This window comes from Fusarium solani, assembly GCF_023522795.1.
Source record: "Fusarium solani strain SB1 chromosome Unknown bctg00000011, whole genome shotgun sequence".
In the NCBI taxonomy this organism is placed as follows: Eukaryota; Fungi; Ascomycota; class Sordariomycetes; order Hypocreales; family Nectriaceae; genus Fusarium; species Fusarium solani.
In genome coordinates this window covers 2,434,161-2,452,635 of record NW_027072149.1, presented here as the reverse complement: position 1 = coordinate 2,452,635, position 18,475 = coordinate 2,434,161, and the positions used below count along the sequence as shown (strand labels likewise).

General features: G+C 52.3%; 7 protein-coding genes across 7 annotated transcripts; 3 read left to right on the top strand and 4 right to left on the bottom strand.

The window, feature by feature from the left end:
* Window positions 1–969: 969 nt before the first annotated feature.
* On the bottom strand, window positions 970–2,238 carry MRS44_015925 (uncharacterized protein; the record flags this gene model as incomplete). The annotated part of the gene is made up of 1 exon (XM_046270251.2): window positions 970–2,238. The coding sequence occupies one exon, from the start codon at window positions 2,236–2,238 to the stop codon at window positions 970–972; it is 1,269 nt and encodes a 422-aa protein (XP_046129913.2).
* Window positions 2,239–3,602: 1,364 nt separating this feature from the next.
* Window positions 3,603–4,505, bottom strand: MRS44_015924 (uncharacterized protein; the record flags this gene model as incomplete). Its single annotated transcript, XM_046276748.2, has 1 exon — window positions 3,603–4,505. One exon carries the CDS (start codon window positions 4,503–4,505, stop codon window positions 3,603–3,605), a length of 903 nt encoding a protein of 300 aa, XP_046129914.2.
* Window positions 4,506–4,879: 374 nt separating this feature from the next.
* Window positions 4,880–5,776, bottom strand: MRS44_015923 (uncharacterized protein; the record flags this gene model as incomplete). Its single annotated transcript, XM_046276749.2, has 1 exon — window positions 4,880–5,776. The coding sequence occupies one exon, from the start codon at window positions 5,774–5,776 to the stop codon at window positions 4,880–4,882; it is 897 nt and encodes a 298-aa protein (XP_046129915.1).
* Window positions 5,777–6,493: 717 nt separating this feature from the next.
* Window positions 6,494–8,174, bottom strand: MRS44_015922 (uncharacterized protein; the record flags this gene model as incomplete). The annotated part of the gene is made up of 3 exons (XM_046279558.2): window positions 6,494–6,854; window positions 6,906–7,880; window positions 7,969–8,174. 3 exons carry the CDS (start codon window positions 8,172–8,174, stop codon window positions 6,494–6,496), a joined length of 1,542 nt encoding a protein of 513 aa, XP_046129916.1.
* Window positions 8,175–8,601: 427 nt separating this feature from the next.
* MRS44_015921 (uncharacterized protein) lies at window positions 8,602–10,059 on the top strand (the record flags this gene model as incomplete). Its single annotated transcript, XM_065619407.1, has 1 exon — window positions 8,602–10,059. One exon carries the CDS (start codon window positions 8,602–8,604, stop codon window positions 10,057–10,059), a length of 1,458 nt encoding a protein of 485 aa, XP_065475479.1.
* A 1,014-nt stretch (window positions 10,060–11,073) lies between these two features.
* MRS44_015920 (uncharacterized protein) lies at window positions 11,074–12,300 on the top strand (the record flags this gene model as incomplete). The annotated part of the gene is made up of 7 exons (XM_065619406.1): window positions 11,074–11,176; window positions 11,268–11,361; window positions 11,414–11,551; window positions 11,605–11,763; window positions 11,822–11,924; window positions 11,973–12,145; window positions 12,195–12,300. The coding sequence occupies 7 exons, from the start codon at window positions 11,074–11,076 to the stop codon at window positions 12,298–12,300; spliced, it is 876 nt and encodes a 291-aa protein (XP_065475478.1).
* Window positions 12,301–15,275: 2,975 nt separating this feature from the next.
* On the top strand, window positions 15,276–17,246 carry MRS44_015919 (uncharacterized protein; the record flags this gene model as incomplete). The annotated part of the gene is made up of 3 exons (XM_046276750.2): window positions 15,276–15,354; window positions 15,450–16,913; window positions 16,963–17,246. 3 exons carry the CDS (start codon window positions 15,276–15,278, stop codon window positions 17,244–17,246), a joined length of 1,827 nt encoding a protein of 608 aa, XP_046129919.1.
* Window positions 17,247–18,475: the final 1,229 nt, after the last annotated feature.

The window sequence follows — 18,475 nt, the reverse complement described above, 5'->3', positions numbered from 1 at the left end:
CTTCATTGGCCAAATTGATAGTCTTCCCGTCAATTGTTCACCCTCTGGACAGTCAAATGTGCTTCGCCCAATTAGGCCGCCAGCGCGAAGGCATCAAAATTACGGCATGCAGTAATAGCCGGGCTATATTTAGCCAACACCCCCATCACAAGCTTGGCAACTACAACCTTGAGAAGCTCGCCAAAGACCCTATGCTCCTACACAAGTCCACTACAGCCGAAGCAGATTCAGTTGGAAGTTCAGCTCTTCAGAAACCAATATTGGCAAACTGCGGCTGTCTGAAAACGGCATGTCTATTGCGGTAGCCGTACCAGTGATGAGCAGCGGTGGCACACATACCATCACCTAGACCACCCAGAGAGATATTTATCAATATTGGTGTTTCTCAAGTTGAACGAGAAAAGAAGAATACTTTCTTTGTAATGGCTTACGCCTGAAGTCGACGAAGCTGGCTGGGCACTGTCAACTGGCGACCCTTTCGAGTTCCTGCATCTCCCGAACATCATTGTGCCACTATGTTCTCAGCTTCCTTGAACGTGCCATTTATTCTTATGTAGTCTATTAGAATCTAGCACTTAAGTCAGGGTTATTCCTTTTCAACGATAAGCCCAAACAATGGCGAACTATGAATAGTCAAACTCTACTCTGGTAGACACTACATTCGACGTAATAGACCAAACCACGAATGAACCTCGTAAGCTAATCGCAAACAAAACTAGCCCGTATCTCGATGATGTGAGTATCTTCTCAGCTCAAGATTGCAGTTCTCCTCAATGGACGGTTATGCTGCCTTTGATGCTCCCTTTGATACTTCCTGAGAAATATGCCAGTTTACATGGCAAGTTTCGTGAGGTATGAATAGTCGCATAATCTAAAAGAGCCACCAGTGATGCACCCTCTTTTCTCTAAATCTATCATAGAACTCCTTGCTAACATGAACATCGATCTATGACCATTTATTCATCCTTCTTAATCTCCAGGCATGATCTCGGTAATGTTGCTCTTGGCGAGTTCATTAGTCGCATCTAGAACCTCAATGAACCGCTCCTTGGCAGCAGCATTCTTCTCGTCCTCTAGTCTCGCCTTGCCCATGTGCTCCATAGTCACGCAGATAAGTGACTCCATAAGTCGCAGAGCCAAAGCTCCAGCATATCCATGCTGATAGAAGGCCGGTGTCTCGTTGACCTCGAGCAGCCAGGCACTACCATTGGAGTCGATGAGAAAGTCGATCGCAAAGAGCTCAAAGCACTTGTCCAGGGGTGTAAACTTGTCCGCCATGGTATGAGCCGCCGCTCGAAACAACTCAGCAGAAATCTCACATGCCTGGTTGAAGATGCTGTTCTTCCAATCGCCGGGAAGCAGGTCGTCAGAGATTTCCCAAAACTCTCTCATCGACTCCTTGCTCGTGAATTCGTCCTCGTCTTGAAGAGCTGTGTTGGTAAGGGAAGACTTGAGACTCGGGTTCTTCCAGGGAGGTTCATAATCCTGCAGCGCAAGCAAAGCGAGCATCTCGCGGAAGACATGGACCTTGAGGCGTCCAATTGAAAGGACATAGGCTCGGACATGCCACTTTCTGCCATCGAGCGGTGGGATCGATACGATGTACTGCTGGGCGACGAATTCGCGCATCCAGGCCGACGGGATACGTTCGTGCTCGTCAATGACCAATGGGGGTTCCTTGATTCTGGACTGCTCCGTCGCGTCAACAGACAGCTTTCCAGTAGCCGTGATCAGGGCATCCAGAGAGCTAAGGCCAGGAATCGACAGGCTAGGCGAGAATTCGGGCTCATCGTCCCCTTGTGGCTTTGTGCTGACGGATTGGGCGTCCTCGTCTGTGTCCTCTTCTTCCTCCTCAGAAATGTTGGCAGCAAGTTCGAGGTTGCCGGCAAGCTCTTCGATGGTGCTGAAGATACGGATTCCATGACCGCAGTCAATCATTGCCGGTTTAAGAATCCACCAATCGCGTTCTGCTGCGTCCTTCTGCTCATTGTCCTCGAGCGAATACAGCAGTGTGAGGTCGTCAGCAGCAGCCAGGGCGTCATCAACGTACTCGCTGTAATCGAGGGAAAGTCGAACAGTGGCGGGCACATGACCCTTGAGGATGCTGTCTGGCCTCTTGGTGGTCCAGTAATCCACGACCCTGGCCAGATGATCCTTCCGGGCGAGTGCATCGCTGTTGGGGTAGGCGTTGAGAAGTCCATTGCTAGCCTTGTTCAAGGCGGCAAAGTGTCGATTCATGTGCCATCCATCGCACAGTTGAAACACTGTGTCCGCGCCCTCGGGAAAGAGGCAAAGTTGTCGTAGTAGATAGCGTCGGGCACGTGTCGGCGGATGTATGCCTCGACGTGCTCGTTAAGCCACGAGTTGGCTCCCTGTATGTACACATGCATTGTTTCAGACCGAAACTCTTGGCTTCGCTACTTCAGCGTGTGACGTATCCTTCTTCTGGAGGGAGAGCAGCTTGACGAGGAATGGGGAGGCGAGTAATTCTAGGTTCCATATGGCCGGTGATTTACAAGGCTATGGCACCAACCAGTGCAAGACGAAGAGACGGATCTGAAGGCCTGCGAAAGCACAAAGGAATAGCCGACCGACGAGCTCTTTATACGACTCCTTCGACAGTTGGCAACATTTAATCCCAGCAGGGACGCCAAGCAAAGCCATGGCACCAATTACCTAACAATGGCCCACAGCTGTAATTATTTTGTGACGACTCTATTGGACATGTTGTTTACAAACGTAAGCGGGACGTCCAAGTTCATGATCTTGAGTCTCTACCCAACGCAAATGCATGATCTGCGTTACCCTCACCGATTCTTTTTTCAGGGGCCGAGTCAGGGTTACCCAGGACCTCGGGCATCATGATCCCTGCCTACTTTAAATTTTTTTTTTTTTTTTTAATGAGAGAAAAAATTTCTCCCTTTTTCATTCGAGTTGAGGACACTTCGGGATCGATTCCGTTGCTGAGAGGCGAGTTTGGGGTAGCGGCCGGGGACCCGCTTCAGGGATGAAAACTGGAGAAATAGCCTGAATGCTTTAGCCAACAGCTGGGACAATGACGTTGAATCCCAAAAGCCGGGGAAGTCGCGTGCTTTCACTGGCACCTGGTCATTTTGGGCTTGTTCGTCAGCAGTGTTTCCCCCAAGTTGATGGCAGCCGAAAGAAGATCATCAGGGGCTTCAGGCCTTGGCACCAATCGCATTACTTTGACATAAATTTTTGATGCTTCCTTGTTTCGCTTCCATGCATGCAAACCGGTATGTGTGGTGCTTGGCCGAGCCCATCACCTGATCTGCAAACCACATCGCAGGCCGAGTCAACGACCATACCGATGCATCTGAAGTATTTCTCATTCGTACACATCAGAGCATTTCAATTTGTGCAGTTATGAACACTTGCTTCAACCGGGCAGTCGCGTTTCCTAAGCGGACAAAATCTCCTTCTCGATAGCCTCGCCCAAGCTCTGTGTATTTCCCTTTCCTCCATGTCCGCCGTCATAACCTCCTTGTCAGACCGAGCGAGAACACTCTCAATAGACTTCAACATGGCATCCGCAGCGTCATTGAAGCCAAAATGTGAGAGCATCATCTGGCCCGCCCAGATCATGCCGATCGGATTCGCATCCCCTTGCCAAAGATGTCCGGGGCACTCCCATGCACCGGCTCGAACAGACTGGGGAATTCTCCGGTGGGATTAATGTTTGCAGAGGGTGCAACTCCGATGGTTCCCGTGCAAGCGGGTCCCAAGTCTGATAGGATATCTCCAAAGAGATTGCTCCCAACCACCACGTCAAAGATCTGAGGACGTTGCACAAAGTGCGCCGTGAGAATATCGATGTGGTACTTGTCGACAGCAACATCGGGGTAATTCTTTTGCATCTCGCGCACGCGAGCATCCCAATAAGGCATGGTGATGCTGATGCCGTTGCTCTTGGTAGCGCTGGTCAACTTCTTGCGCGGTCGGCTTTGAGCGAGGTCAAAAGCATATCGAAGAACTCGATCCACGCCGATGCGAGTCATGACGGTCTCTTGAACAACCGTCTCCCTGTCTGTTCCCTCAAACATGACTCCTCCGATGCTGCTGTACTCTCCTTCCGTGTTTTCCCGCACGATCCAGAAGTCAATATCGCCTGGATTGCGACCAGCAAGTGGAGAAGGAATTCCAGGCATGAGGCGGCAAGGACGCAAGTTGATGTACTGATCAAACTCGCGGCGAAACTTAAGTAGACTTCCCCAGAGGCTGATGTTGTCGGGCACCTGGTCCGGCATCCCCACCGCTCCGAAGTAGATGGCATCGAACTTGGCGAGGGTCTCCTTCCAATCGTCGGGCAGCATGAAGCCATTTTTCTCGTAGTAATCGCAGCTGGCAAAGTCAAACTCTTCAAACTCGAGAGACAGGTTGAACTTTTGGGCCGCGGCTTGGAGACATCGCACTCCGTACGGCATTACCTCGATGCCGATGCCGTCCCCGGGTATGACGGCGATTTTGAGCGATTTTCCAGCCATTGTAATAGTTGAGAGACAGAAGGTGTAGTTTGAAGATAGCGAGCCTGACTATCAAGCGATAGACGAAGACGTTAAATATGACCGTTTGTCGGAGCTGAGGTGAGGGGCCGTCGGCAAAAGAAAAGGCCGCCTGCAGGTCGCCCCCATTATTGACGTACAGCCTCGGAACCCGGAATCCGACATCCGAATCAAAGGATTGGGAAAGTTGAATCTGATGTTTTGAGCTCACAGGTGCTTTTTGGTCAAGATTGAGGTGTTTCTCAGAGTATTGGCTTGTGCTGGAGACGATTGGAGAGGCGGACCTCTCGAGTCGAAATAGTATCAGCCGGAGTAAAGGATCCCCACATCGATATCGGTCATCTAGCTCTAACTAACTATTTGAAGAATTTCAGAACAGCAGACACAACTTCTTCAGGCGCGTGTTCTGGGATATAATGCCCCGACTCAACACTATAGCCCTCGACTGACACACCAGGCTCAGTGACATCTTTCCACTCCTTGATAGCGTCAAAACACTTCTCAATAACCCCATGCTTTCCCCAAAGCACAAGCAAAGGGCTGCGAATCCTACGCCCCTGCTCCAAGTCTGCCCTAGCCTCATCCAAGTCCAAAGTTGAGCTCGCTCGATAATCATTGCACATGGCGTGAACGGTCGCCTCATCTCCCAGGCTCTTGGCATAAAAGTCAAAACAGTCCGGATCAAAGAACTTCAACCCATCTTTCTGTCGTCCTCCCATAAACAGCTCCGCAAATTGCCTCGACCGACCAGCGATCATCATCTCGGGGAGTGGCGCATCCTGGATGAGGAAAAACCAGTGAAAGTACGCTTTGGCAAAGTCGAAGTCGGTCTTTGTAAACATGGCAAGCGTCGGACAGATATCGAGCAGAATAACTTTGCGCACTCGGTCCGGGTAATCGACGCATAGCTTATGGGCCACTCTGGCTCCTCGATCGTGGGCACAGACGTAGAAGTCGGTAAAACCCAAAGAGTCCATCACGTCGATGCAGTCACGAGCCATGGCGCTCTTAGCGTATGCCGACACATCTCCCGGCTTGGATGACTGTCCGTAACCGCGGATGTCTATGAGAATGAGGGTGTACTTGTCGAGGAGCTGAGGCGCAACGCAATGCCAGATGTGAAGGGTCTGGGGAAAGCCGTGGAGTAACAGCAACGGAGGCTTTGACGACGACGAGTCACCGCTCCTTAACCCGTTGATAGTGACACTATCGTTGGACGTTTTGACGTCAAAAGATTGGAATCCTTCAAACATGGTGGGTAAATTACAATTTCTGAGTTGTTAACGTTGAGTTTGGGCTGTTTGGCGGAGCTTTAAGTGCGGAGACCTCGGTCCATGACGCCCTTTAGGAGACATCTCCAACCGGGACCCGAACCTTGGAACTTATTAAGCTTTCTGCACCAATCAAGTCTCTTCACAGGTTATTCGGCTCAACTTTTGTTCGGCTCAACTTTTATACGCCCATATGCGTCAGCGGGGTTTCTTTTAGCCGATGACTCTATTCAGAGATTGTCCGAGACATTTACATTTCCCTCGGTGCTCCTAACTGGGTATGCATTCGGGAGGATAGCTTGGCCTGGCGCCAAATCGAATGTGAAAGAGAAAGCTGATCAGAGTTCGGAGTTTCATGTGTGAGTGTTCCGGTTCGTTTCCATCTAAATGGAGCACCGACGGACTCAGAAGAGGATCCCTGTGAACCCTGAAATTCCCGAGACCTCGCGATCCTTCCGATCATCGCAGACGGATAAATAATGACAGTCTGAGAGCAAGGTGGGCTTGCGTCTTGATAATGACATGGCCGACAGCCGAGCCTTGTTACTATCTTAGCCAGTTGGGGTTTTGCTCTTAACTGTGTGCTTCAATTTTCTGCCAAAATATGCTGTGATCCTAAGTTATCACCCCAAGGGAACAAGACTGATACTTGATTCATTGTTGATTCGACTTTATACTGTGGGGATATAACCGTCATTGTTAGGAAGCAGTCCTGTTCATAATCACTCCTGAAGGATCCTTGGTCTCGGAATCACCCCATGTGGCATCCCATCCGTTGGCTTCCAAATAAGCCTTCCATGCCTCATCATCGTCCTCCAGGCGTCGCGACACGTCAGGGATGACAAAGTATGCAACGATAGCGCCCAGTACGGCAAATGCGGATCCAATCAGGAAAGCCACCTGGTTGCCCTTGGAAGGGTCGTCGGTGTATGAGTTGAGGATGGCTGTGAAGACCTGGGTTCCGATGGCAGCCCCGGCCTTGGACCACGCGGCTATGAAACCCAGCATCTGGCCACGGATAGAGGTAGGGAAGCACTCAGAGGCAGCCAGGACAACGGTACTACATTCGGGTTAGCTAGAAAACGAGCATGGAGCCTCAGGGTTGTCATACCTGCCGGGACCAACTTCGCCGAGCGTCAGGAAGATGCCATACAAGACAACAAAAAGGGGGAAGATGCTCTGAATCTGCTCCTCAGCTCCACCGAGAACAAAGCCAAGACAAGCCTGAAGAGTGAAGCCCAATGCCATGGTCTTGCGGCGGCCAATCTTATCAGATAGGTAACCTCCAATAAAGGGGCCCGGGATATAGAAGCAGTTGATGACGACGCCCCATCCCAAGTTTTTGACGATGCTGTCTCCAACGTTGGCTCGAGACATGATGGTCGAGCTGAAGATGCCAAAGGGAATTGAGATCCAATTGTACAGAAACCAACAGGTTGCCACGCCAATCAAGGGACGGTAATATCTCTTGAGTGCAAGCCAGTATGGCACACGCTGCTTGCGCATCGACGACTTTCGGTACGCCGTGGCAACCGACATGCGCATGCGGAACCAAAAGATGACCAGAGGAGGAAATGCGCCGAGTGCAAAGGTGGTTCGCCAGACAATGGCGTACTTGCTCTCCTTTTGTTGCACGCAGAGGAGCAAGAGCAGAGGCGTAAGACCGGCCCAGACGTAGCCCAGGGATGCCGAAAGATCAGCAAGCATAGCAAACATGAAGCCTCGGTGTTTACGGTACTGGGCGCTCTCATCGGTTGCCTCTGCGGCACCGGCACCAGATACGGGGTACTCGCCGCCGGCGCCAACACCAGCGACACCACGAGCAACGATGAGCATCCAGAAGAGGCCGACATCAGTACCGCCACTGGCACCAGCGGACAGAGCAATTCCCAGCACCAGAAGGATTGTGGTAGCGACAGCACCGGTCTTGCGACCAAACTGGTCGACAATGAGACCGAAGAAGAGCATGCCAATGATCATGCCGATGAGAAAGGCGTTACTCAGACGCGTAGAGATGGAACTCGTTAGAGCGTCCGGATACAGGACCTTCATGATGAGCTGGACATTTCCAATCACGGCAGCATTACTATCACGAGCACATACGTAAGCACAGAACAATAGAAAGGGGGAACAGAGAATCAATCAGCGAGAGCATCGTGGAGTGAGCTCCTTACTATCCGTCAGAGCCGATTGCTAGACCCGAAAAGAGCACCATTAGCCAGACAGAGAGCCTGCTGTAGTAGGTCTTTTCAGGGCCGTCTACGACAGTGCCGACCTCGACCTCGGCTCCGGTGTCTGAGGCATGCTTCTTGTCGTCTGTGTGGTTGTCGACGGTATCTGGATGTGGCTCAACAGCCTGGCTTTGAACTTGAGCAGTCATTTTGGGAGCCGCCTTGAGTATGGAGGAAACAGATGCAGATCCCAACAGGTGCAGCGCAGGAAGACTCTACTTCTTAACAGTTTTGTTATCAGTGTTGGCCGGGGGCCATCGGCTAACTGTTGGCCGACACTGATGATCCTTCGCCTCGACCTCCTCGTTACGGCGACGCTCCCCGGCCGGGGGTGGGGAATGGCAGCCGGTTTTGTATCTGACGCTGGGGGCACCAATCAGAGAGCCTGAAAGGAGTGGGTATAGTTACAACGGTCCCCAGTTAGTACGTCAGTTCAATACGTTGGGCTCCGGCCTATCTCACGGCGGCCTATCAGTGGGGCCGGCGCTATAACTGGCCCCGAGACACGATACCTATCTCTCACTCAGGCACACTCGGAGAGGCTTTCCCTTGTCATCGACACTCGACCGCGTCAAGATGGGTTCTCCGGGAACATACAACGATTCAGCCACGGTACTACTGTACCGCAAACACCACCAGACCAACCTCAGATCGAGACTGTCGTGGTGTTTAGCCGCAGTCGCCCTGATTTGCACAGCTCTCCTCTTCACCAAAACCCTCCCTTGCCAGCACAAGAGCTCTCACGCGCATAGCACTCTCGACGTCGAAAAAGTGCAGCAATGTGCAATTGACAATCTCAAAGCTGATCTTTCGTTCCTCGACAATGCCAAGCCAATCGAAGCTCAAGAATTCCTAGAGCGCCGGGACAAGCTGGCAAGGGCGCTGGCCACGAACGGCGTCGACGCTTTCGTCCTGGAGCCTGGCTACACATTTCAGTACTATGGCAACATCTCTCAGGTGGACTGGGAGCCTTGGGAGCCCGAGGAGCGCCCCTTCTTGATGCTTGTCCTCCCCGAGACTTTGGCAGACGGCCAAGTCAAGGCCAAGATAGCCTTCCTATCGCCCAGCTTCGAAGAGGGTCGTGTCCGCATGCTCGGCATTCCTTCTCATGATGAAGAGCTTGACATTGTAATCTGGGAGGAGCACTGGAACCCCTACGAGACTCTTCTCAGGTCGCGGCTGTTCAAAGGCAAGACAGGAATCAAGCTTATGATGGATGAGGAGATACGAGACTACATCACCCGCGGGCTAGAATCCGTCGGCTTCGAGACAGTCGGTCTTACCCCCGAGGCTGAGCTCGTCAGGCAGCAGAAGAGCGAGGCCGAAGTTGAGCTACTTCGAGCTGTCAACACGGGTACCGTTGTTGCCGTGAGGGCGATGCGTCCTTGTCTGGTTCCTGGCTTGACCGAGGATGAAGTGACGACGATTCTCGACAACGCACTGCTCTCCATCGGCTTCAGCCTCTTCTTCAACATTGTTCTCTTTGAGGAACACGGCGCTCTGCCGCACGGAGGCTTTGTCACAGGGGGCAAGAAGCTCACCTATCATAGCATGATCGTCATCGACGTCGGTGCCCATTACTTGGGCTACTCATCTGATATCTGCCGCAGCTTCCTCATCGACGGGCCAGAGAATGATGCCGAAATCGCCGAGGATCCTCTCCGTGATGAAAAGGAAAAGGTTTGGCAGGTCGTGCTCGACGCCCAAACGGCCGCTGCGAAGGCTTTCCAACCAAACAACACAGCAGCCAGCGTTGACATTGCGGCCCGCACGGTCATCGAGAACGCCGGCTATGGCTATGGCTTTACCCATCGGTTGGGTCATGGCATCGGCATCAAGGCTCACGAGTCGCCGTATCTGAACAAGTTCAACAAGCAGGCGCTGCTGCAGCCAGGCATGACTTTTACCAATGAGCCGGGCATCTACCTCGAGGGCAAGTTTGGCGTGCGCCACGAGGACATTTACTTGGTCAGGGAAGATGGGGAGGCCGAGTTGCTGACGGGAACAAGAGCGACTGGCTTGCGAGAGCCTTAAAAGCACATGGGTTTGTCAATGGCCTAGTAAGTGTGCTTTGGTGGATAAAATGCGACTATCGCAAAACTATAGACTGTGACAACAAAAAACCTTTGCTTGTGCTCATAAGCCATTATGCTACGTGCCGCTTCAGTTGCCTTGATAATATTTTTGCTCAATATAAGCCCAAAACGCCTTGTCCCGGCCAGCGACGATGACTATATCAAAGTTTCCTCCCTGTTTGCTTCGACTCAAATTTCTTAGCTGCGAGTTTTCAAGTCCTCATTCACTCAATGCTCAACAAACAATCTTGATTGTATCCTACATGAAGAGCTGTTAGGTTGTCGTCTCTATGGCTGTCTCAGATCGTGTCCATCCGGCCTGGTCTCTTCATCACTTTGTACGAGACATCCGGTTCCTTCGTTTCCAATGCCATTACTTGGGTACACCATTGAGCCCTCACCCCTTTAATTGGGACCATCTTTCAGTATTTCCGTCGTAAAATTCACTACGTTTTGTTTTTTACTAGAATAGCACCCAATACCTGACGGCTATAGACGGAGCTCAGGGTGGATTCGTCGGCGGCGAGGCGAGCGGGGACGTTAGGAGAGCTTTCGAGATTCGGAGTTGTAATTAACCTTGAGAAGAGCTAAGAATGTTGTAAAAGATCTCATTTCAAATTAATTCCGATTAAGCTCTACTCCTGTATCTATCCGGGCTCTCTATGATTGCGTCCCGGGATGCCGGAACAAAGAAGCCCGTCCCCGGGTCCAAAGAGGACACCCACCGTCATCCCCGAACTGATGGCCGTCTTATGCCGGGCATGTCTATCTGTGCCAATAATCATAGGTTTCCGGCAATGCAAAAGAGTTTGGATCCCGGTGTCGGAGGTAGAAGAGGGTAGTATATATTGCTCCAATTCAACTTAATCACCTCCCAAGCGCCATCATCGGCTATGAGTCAAGCAACACGACGACACACCAGTCTCACAATTACACAACTTCCTCCCTCAAGCTAGCCCAAAACTGATTCAATATGGTTCGTATCGAGCGATTCAGGTCTACCTGGGGCGTTGAGCCGGGTGAGAATTTGGAAGCCTGGAAGCCGCTGTTTGTGGAGTGGAAGAAACTCGGTTATGGTAAGTCAACAGTATCACGGCTTGCGACGCCTAAAGACTTTCCACCGGTCTTACGAGTTACATGTCTGAGTTATTAATTCGATATTGACAGACGGTGTGGAGATGGTTCCTTATGACTTGAACGAGGATCAACGGTGGGAGGTGCGGAAGCTCTGCGATGACCTAGGCTTGAAGATCAGCATCACGTACGTCTCCTATACGTTCGCCTGCAATTATTCCCTCGATTGATCTTCATAGAGTCTTCTCTGCGTGGCATCGATATCGTGGGCCACGACCGCGCAACCTCACGCCTGATGTTCATCTCGAGGGATATCGGGAGGAGCTTCGGCGAGCGCAAGTACTTGACCCGGTCAAGATCAACGCGCAGTCTGGGGCGTAAGTCGTCATGATGTGAGAAAAGTGACTGAACTAACAATTCATCAATAAAGAGACTTTTGGTCGTGGGAGCAGGCTGCTTACTTCTTCGAGAGGACGCTTCCGATCGACAAGGAATTGGGCTTTGAAGGACGAGTTTGCCACGAAACGCATCGAAACCGGGGGCTGTTCAGCCCATACGTGACAGACTATGTGCTCCAGAGGGTACCAGAGTACGTGTCTTCACATCTTTCTTGCCAGCTTGTGGCTTCAATCAACTCACGTTGGCAGGCTTCGCATTACGGGCGACTTCTCGCACTGGATTGTCGGTTGCGAGAGGCTGCTCGACATTGGCGAGGAGGACCAGGAGCTATTGGACAGAGTCATTCCTCATGTCGGTGCACCACCACGTTGACCGAGAAATTTCTGACGCGTTTTACAGGTGTATCACATCCATACGCGCATTAGCACGACACAGTCCACCCAGTGCCCAGAGCCACTGAACCCGGTCTTCGCAGCTGAACGTGCTTTCTTCGAGAAGCTCTGGATCCGGATCGTCAAGTCGAGGGCGGAGAAAGACCCTAACAGCGTAATCACATTTGTTCCAGAATATGGGTAAGGCAAGAGGTAATCAGATCATGTTACATCGACTAAGATTGCCCAGACTCTTCCCCTATCATCCCTTCGGGTCGGTACGGACCAGTGCAGATGTCGCCGACAGCGAGGGTCCGCGCCTGCAGAAGTTATTTGAGGATAGCCTTGGCGAATGAATGCGTCTAGAATATGGAGAGTCCGGGTGACCATTCCTAGGAGAGAATAGCCTGTGCCTAGCTCTCGAATGCCAGATCGACCCAGGAGGCTAGGGGTGCCCACGGGTCTGGTGGATTGGTTCATGCGATGTCGCAGGGAGCGGAGATGCCGCTGCTCAGCTTTAAACGCGGGATGGCCAATAATGCATGATGGGATATCAGCTTGCAAGGATGTGGCATCCACAAGGGAGTGTCAATCTCTTGACCCTGTTTTCACTCGAGGTGTAGGGTAGCAAGGCTTCATCAGGTTGTTGTCCCCGTTAAGCCACGTCAATGTGAAGATAAGCATGTGAATTGTGATAAAAATGAAAAGGGTTGAGTAGATATGCCTTCTGGGTCGCATTTCAGTTCTTTAGGATTTCACTTCACTATGCATTGCCGTCTCGTGGTGTTGCTGGGTGAAAGTGTTGATGAGACAATGGTGAGCCGCTATCTCAAACATTTCAGATGTGAGCACAATAAGCTTCACAAGACAGACATTATCGATATCAAATGTCTACAACCCAAATCTCCATGGAAATAAAATTAAAACGCCATCGAACATTGCCTATCATGGTGGCGGAAGTGAATCCTACTTGCAACTATCGACATGATCAGCGCCTGTCTTGGTGATGGCCTCAACACCAACGACCCAAGATCTACACACAATGGCAGCACCCGCTGACCACTGTGATGTGAATGGTCACTGTGGCAATCATCTCTCACATTGAATTTGTGACAAGGGTTAGACAAGTGCCAATCCTGCGCTACAACACCCCAAGTCAGCTGTAATCACCAACAATCAGTGGACCTGTTGGCTGATCAATCAACTCGCCGCTACGGCGTGGCCTCTCGACTCGTCGCACGGCTATCCCGCTATAGCTCTTGCATAACGCACGTCATGAATTAGATACAAGTGGAGCAGAACAAATCAAGGGGATCTGTCGACGGTCGTGCCGCTGCTAGGGGTGTCATGCGAGGTCAGCTCGGCTGGCGTCTGGGGCGCATCGCTGCACCCAATGTAGGCGCTGCCTCTGGTCCCCGTGGGTGCAAGGAACGGCCAAGACAAAATGGACCATCTGAACGGGTGACAGTCACATAACGAACGGCCAAGACGGCCAGCGATCCGATGGCATCCCAGCACAATGGTGTTCCCGATGTTAGCGAACTTGGCAGCTTGGCATACGGCAACCATTGCCGACTTTGATAACAATCTCGAGATGACCTCAAGACTGTGGCAATAAATTGTTGAACTGTCTGATTATGACAATCGTTCAAGAATGTGAGGCGAGACGTTGACCAAGTCAAGGTTCTAGACAAAGTGGGGGGAGCAACCGTTTCCGCTGCCTCACAACGACGATTGAGAATAACCAACGCGTGATCAAAGCTTATTTACCTCAATCAATCGTACTCGGTATACGAGAAGAGGTTCGTCAAGTGGGCGGCTTCGTTGTGGCGGTTCCTCGGTGAAAGGCCTCGCCTCTGAATGGACTCGTGGGAGTGCGCCTTGGAGGAACGCGAGGATCAAATGGAGGATTCACGTGCTTGGAGACAAAAAAAGTGGCGAGACTTTTTTCCCCAATCTTTCGGCCTAGGCTTCTCCAGCTATTGCTTGTCCGGGGATCTGGACGAACGGTTCATCTTCCTATAAGATCGCAGCAATGCCCCATGTGGCCGTTACAAGTGGCCATTGCCTCCCTGCTGTTTGGGCGACCGAGCTCGAGGGAACTTTTCAAAAAAACCCCGTCTCACCGGAGGCATGGCTAGAAGGGGCCAACGGAGCGCCTAAACAGGGTAAGCTTAACCCCAGCTGGTGCCCGGAGTCGGACGGAGCCCGGCCAGCGCGAGCCCTGGGGCCTACTAACCGAGTTTGGAGACCGACGGTGGATCTCTCTTGATGGTGTTTGGTAACGGCGTGGGCAGTCTAGATTTTTTTCAGAGGTCTTGTCTTGTCTTGTGTGTGTGTGCGTGTGCCAAGATGCCAAGCCAGAAGATGGAGATTTGGGCACGCACGAAACAATGTACGTGCGAAACCTACGTACGAGTTTCTAGATGAAGGATGGAGTTTCTTGGTCAACTAGGAGAAAATATGACAAAAAGGACCAGGCAAAGACCACCGACTGAGCAGTGTCTTGCCCCACGTGTCCATCATTGCTCGTGTGTGTGTCCCTCCTCTTTGACTTTAAGCATAGTTTTTGCCTCACATCATCAATCATGCCTAAATTGAAGCTCTTCGGGGAGCTTGAGCTAAAAACGAGCGCTGTATTTTGACGCACGCGACGCTCTCTTCCACTGAGCAAGGGCTGCGGCTCCTCGGATCAAGCACAACTTCTGGGCGATCGACAAGACTTGACCAAGACGGCTCCACGCGACTTGGCAGATGGGAGTGTCTGCCTGGAAGCCTCGCCATTGGATCTCGACCCTGGTGATGGTGTCTGATGGCGGACGCCGTGGCGAAGCCACACCCACACCCCCCTGCACAGCTTCCGACAAGCACTGACCCAATCACGAAGCGTCTTTAGCTTCAGATCTTGCCCACGTGGGGTGTTGAACGAATCTCATAGGGTTATGCTTAAATGTACCACCCGGGGAGCACACTGACAGGGGAACGCCCAATGCGGCAAACCAGCACGCTTCCCACTGCTGCGTGGCTTCGGCGCTGGGTGTCTACACCAAGTAATCGGTAGCCAGATCGTCTCACCGAGGGCACTTTGTCTCTGCTGCAGTGCCTTCTCGACTGCGGGTAGCGTCCGAGGTGGGGGTGGTATCGACAGTCCTGCAGGCAAAGCTCCAGTGCCCCCGAGAGTTTAAAAGAAGCTGTCTGAGACCCTCGATTTGTCTCTTCTTCTTGCTCGAGCATCCCTTTCTTCTCCATCCACCATCAGCAGCACACCCTCATTCGACTGCTTGGCTTCCTTCTTCCTTCTTTCCCGAACAAAAAAGCCAAACCAGTCAAGATGGTGCTCGAGGATTACACCTACGTCTTTGCCCTAGGCACTTGCTTCGCCCTGCTCGAGGCCTACAACAACGGTGCCAGTAAGTAGCTCCCCTCTACTTCCCCTCCTCTCACCCTGGCGCCTATGACGCATCACATGCATCGACACAATTCACTAACATCTTCCCCTTTACAGACGATGTCGCCAACGCTTGGGCTACCAGCGTCTCATCGCGCTCGGTGACCTACCGAGGCGCCATGATCCTCTGCTGTATCTTCGAACTCCTCGGTGCCCTCACAGTCGGCGCCCGAACCGCCTCGACCATCAAGAACGGAATCATCCCCATGGAGGCCTTCCGTGACAACGCCGGTGTCCAGCTCCTCGCCTTCGCCTGTGCCTCCGCTGGTGCCTCTCTCTGGGTTATGTGGTGCACCCGACACAACGCCCACGTCTCTTCGACCTACTCTCTCATTTCCTCGCTCGCTGGTGTTGGTATCGCTACCGTCGGTGCTAGCAAGGTCCAATGGGGCTGGAACGGCGGCCAGGGTCTCGGTGCCATCTTTGCCGGTCTCGGTATGGCTCCCGCCATCGCCGGCTGCTTCGGTGCCATCATCTTCATGCTTGTTAAGCTTGTTGTCCACGTCCGCAAGAACCCTGTCCCCTGGGCTGTCTGGACCTCTCCCTTCTTCTTCCTGATCGCCGGTACCATCTGCACGCTCTCTATCGTCTACAAGGGTTCTCCCCGCCTTGGTCTCACTGAGAAGCCCGCTTGGTACATCGCTTCCGTCACCCTGGGTGTCGGCTTCGGTCTTTTCATCCTGTCCGCCATCTTCTTCGTCCCCTTCGTCCACGCCGTCGTCATCAAGCGCGACTACACTCTCCGCTGGTGGGATGCCTGGCAAGGACCCCTCCTGTTCAAGCGTCCTTCTCCTCCTGATGCTGAGAACGCTCGTGTCCCCAACTACGCCGTCATCCAGCACGATGCCGAGGACGACCAGGCCTCCAACCAGGACTCCGAGACCCAGTACGACCCCAAGAAGGGCAGCAACGACGATGAGATCTCCCCCGCCCACCCCGCCCACGAGGTCACCAGCGAGAAGCACACCCTCAACCTTGCCGAGTCTACTCAGGAGGGCTACCAGCGAATGCTCCGTGAGAACACTGAGAAGCACCACGCCAAGCTCCGCAAGTCCCGTGGTCCTCTTGGCTGGGCTATGCGCACTCTCCACGCCAACCCCATCGGTGCCGGTTCCATCCACGAGACTCACAACCTGATCGCCATCGTCAAGCGCATCCCCGCCCAGATCGTCGTCGCTCTCCTCTACGGTGCCCACTACGACATCCACACTGCTCAGATCGGTATCGAGGGTACTCCCGAGGGTAAGCGCATGGCTCGCGTCTACGCCAAGGCCCCCAAGTACTCCAACGAGGTTGAGTACCTGTACTCTTTCGTCCAGATCATCACTGCCTGCACTGCTTCCTTCGCTCACGGTGCCAACGATGTCGGTAACGCTGTCGGTGTCTGGGCTGGTATGTACGCTGCTTGGCACTCTGGCAAGCCTGCCGAGAAGAAGGCCGATGTCCCTCTCTGGCAGATTGGTATTGTCGCCGCCACCATTTGCATTGGTTTCATTACCTACGGATACAACATCATGAAGGGTAAGCATCACTCCACTATATACTCAAACCAGTCACTAACAGACAATAGTTATGGGTAACAAGATCACCTACCACTCCCCCAGCCGTGGCTCCTCCATGGAGATGGGTGCCGCCATCACCGTCCTCGTCTTCTCCCAGTACAAGCTCCCCGTCTCCACCTCCATGTGCATCACTGGTGCCACCGTTGGTGTCGGTCTCTGCAACGGCAGCCTCAGCGCCGTCAACTGGAAGCGAGTCTTCCTCTTGGTCTTCTCCTGGATCATGACCATCCCCATCGCTGGTCTCATCGGTGGCTGCCTCATGGGTCTTGCCCTCAACGCCCCTCACTTTTAAACCCACACACTATCCTCTCAACCTGTTTGAGCTTGAAGCTCGGTCTCTCTTTTAGAACGCCACGGAGAAGTGGCACAGTACACATGATATGAAATTAGAAAAGCGGGCTTGATATGCATAGAAAGATACCGAGGTCGGAATTTGTTGCCAGTATTTACTTTAAGACCTTTAATTGACGGAGTTGAAACCCCGAACTACATCACCTGAAGATTCTGTGATGTGACAATTCATCACCACTGCGACGGCAGAGTAAGATCTTGGCGCCGTGATCGGCTTGAATTTTAAATAGTAGATCTCGACAACGCCATTCAACGAAACAGCCATAAAATAGGTAAAAAAGCGGTGGTCAGCTGATCCGCGAACTGGTTTAGATACACAGCGCCGTATATAGTGCTGCAAGCACCGTGTAGTTGGTACGTTAGCACCTCCTTGAGGCTGCACACGACATCCTACCAAAGTAGGATCATCCCCATGTCTCCTAAATCACCGATTATCCGTTCCTGAACCACGAAGCACCACAAAATCTTGGCCCTTCCTTCCATGCAGAATATCGTCCTTGGCAAGCCACCCAAACCCTTGCCCCGGGTATCGTAGTGTCACCCTCACACCCCCCTCGAGGTTGCATCTTGGCGACCTCCCACCGGTTCCTTGGCATCAGCTTGGCACAGTGAAAGGTGTCTTCCAAGACTCTCCCCTGGACTGACACACGTGAGCCTTGCAGGGAGGGGAAAGGTCATGGTTTAGTAGGCCAAGAGTTTCTGTCGAACGATTACCCCTAACCCGACATGGCATACGCACACGTGCTCGCCTTTGCCAGATGCTCAACGCTAAGATGAATAGAACGTTGTATTTTTTGAAAGACTAGCTTAGACTACTCCTATAACTTTCGTATGCGTGCTAGTTGTTGACCTATCCCATAGCCCCTGGAGCGATTAGGCAGAGACCAAACGAACTCTGCCAGTCTTGCCAAGAAAGCGACCCTCACCCCATGAAGACTGGCGTGATCCTTTCGGAACAGGGGTAAATCATTTTTACAAGTCATTTGTTTGGGAAATCCCATAAATCTTCACCGAATACATCCAAAGATCCTTGCAATTGGGCGTTCGCCTGAGGGGAAAGCCTAAGTCAGTCCATATACTACTCGCTACACTTACATGATGAAACCGAAAACTATTGGATTGCACAGTCACATCCGACACATCCGAAACCTCAAGTCTAAGGGTACGGTC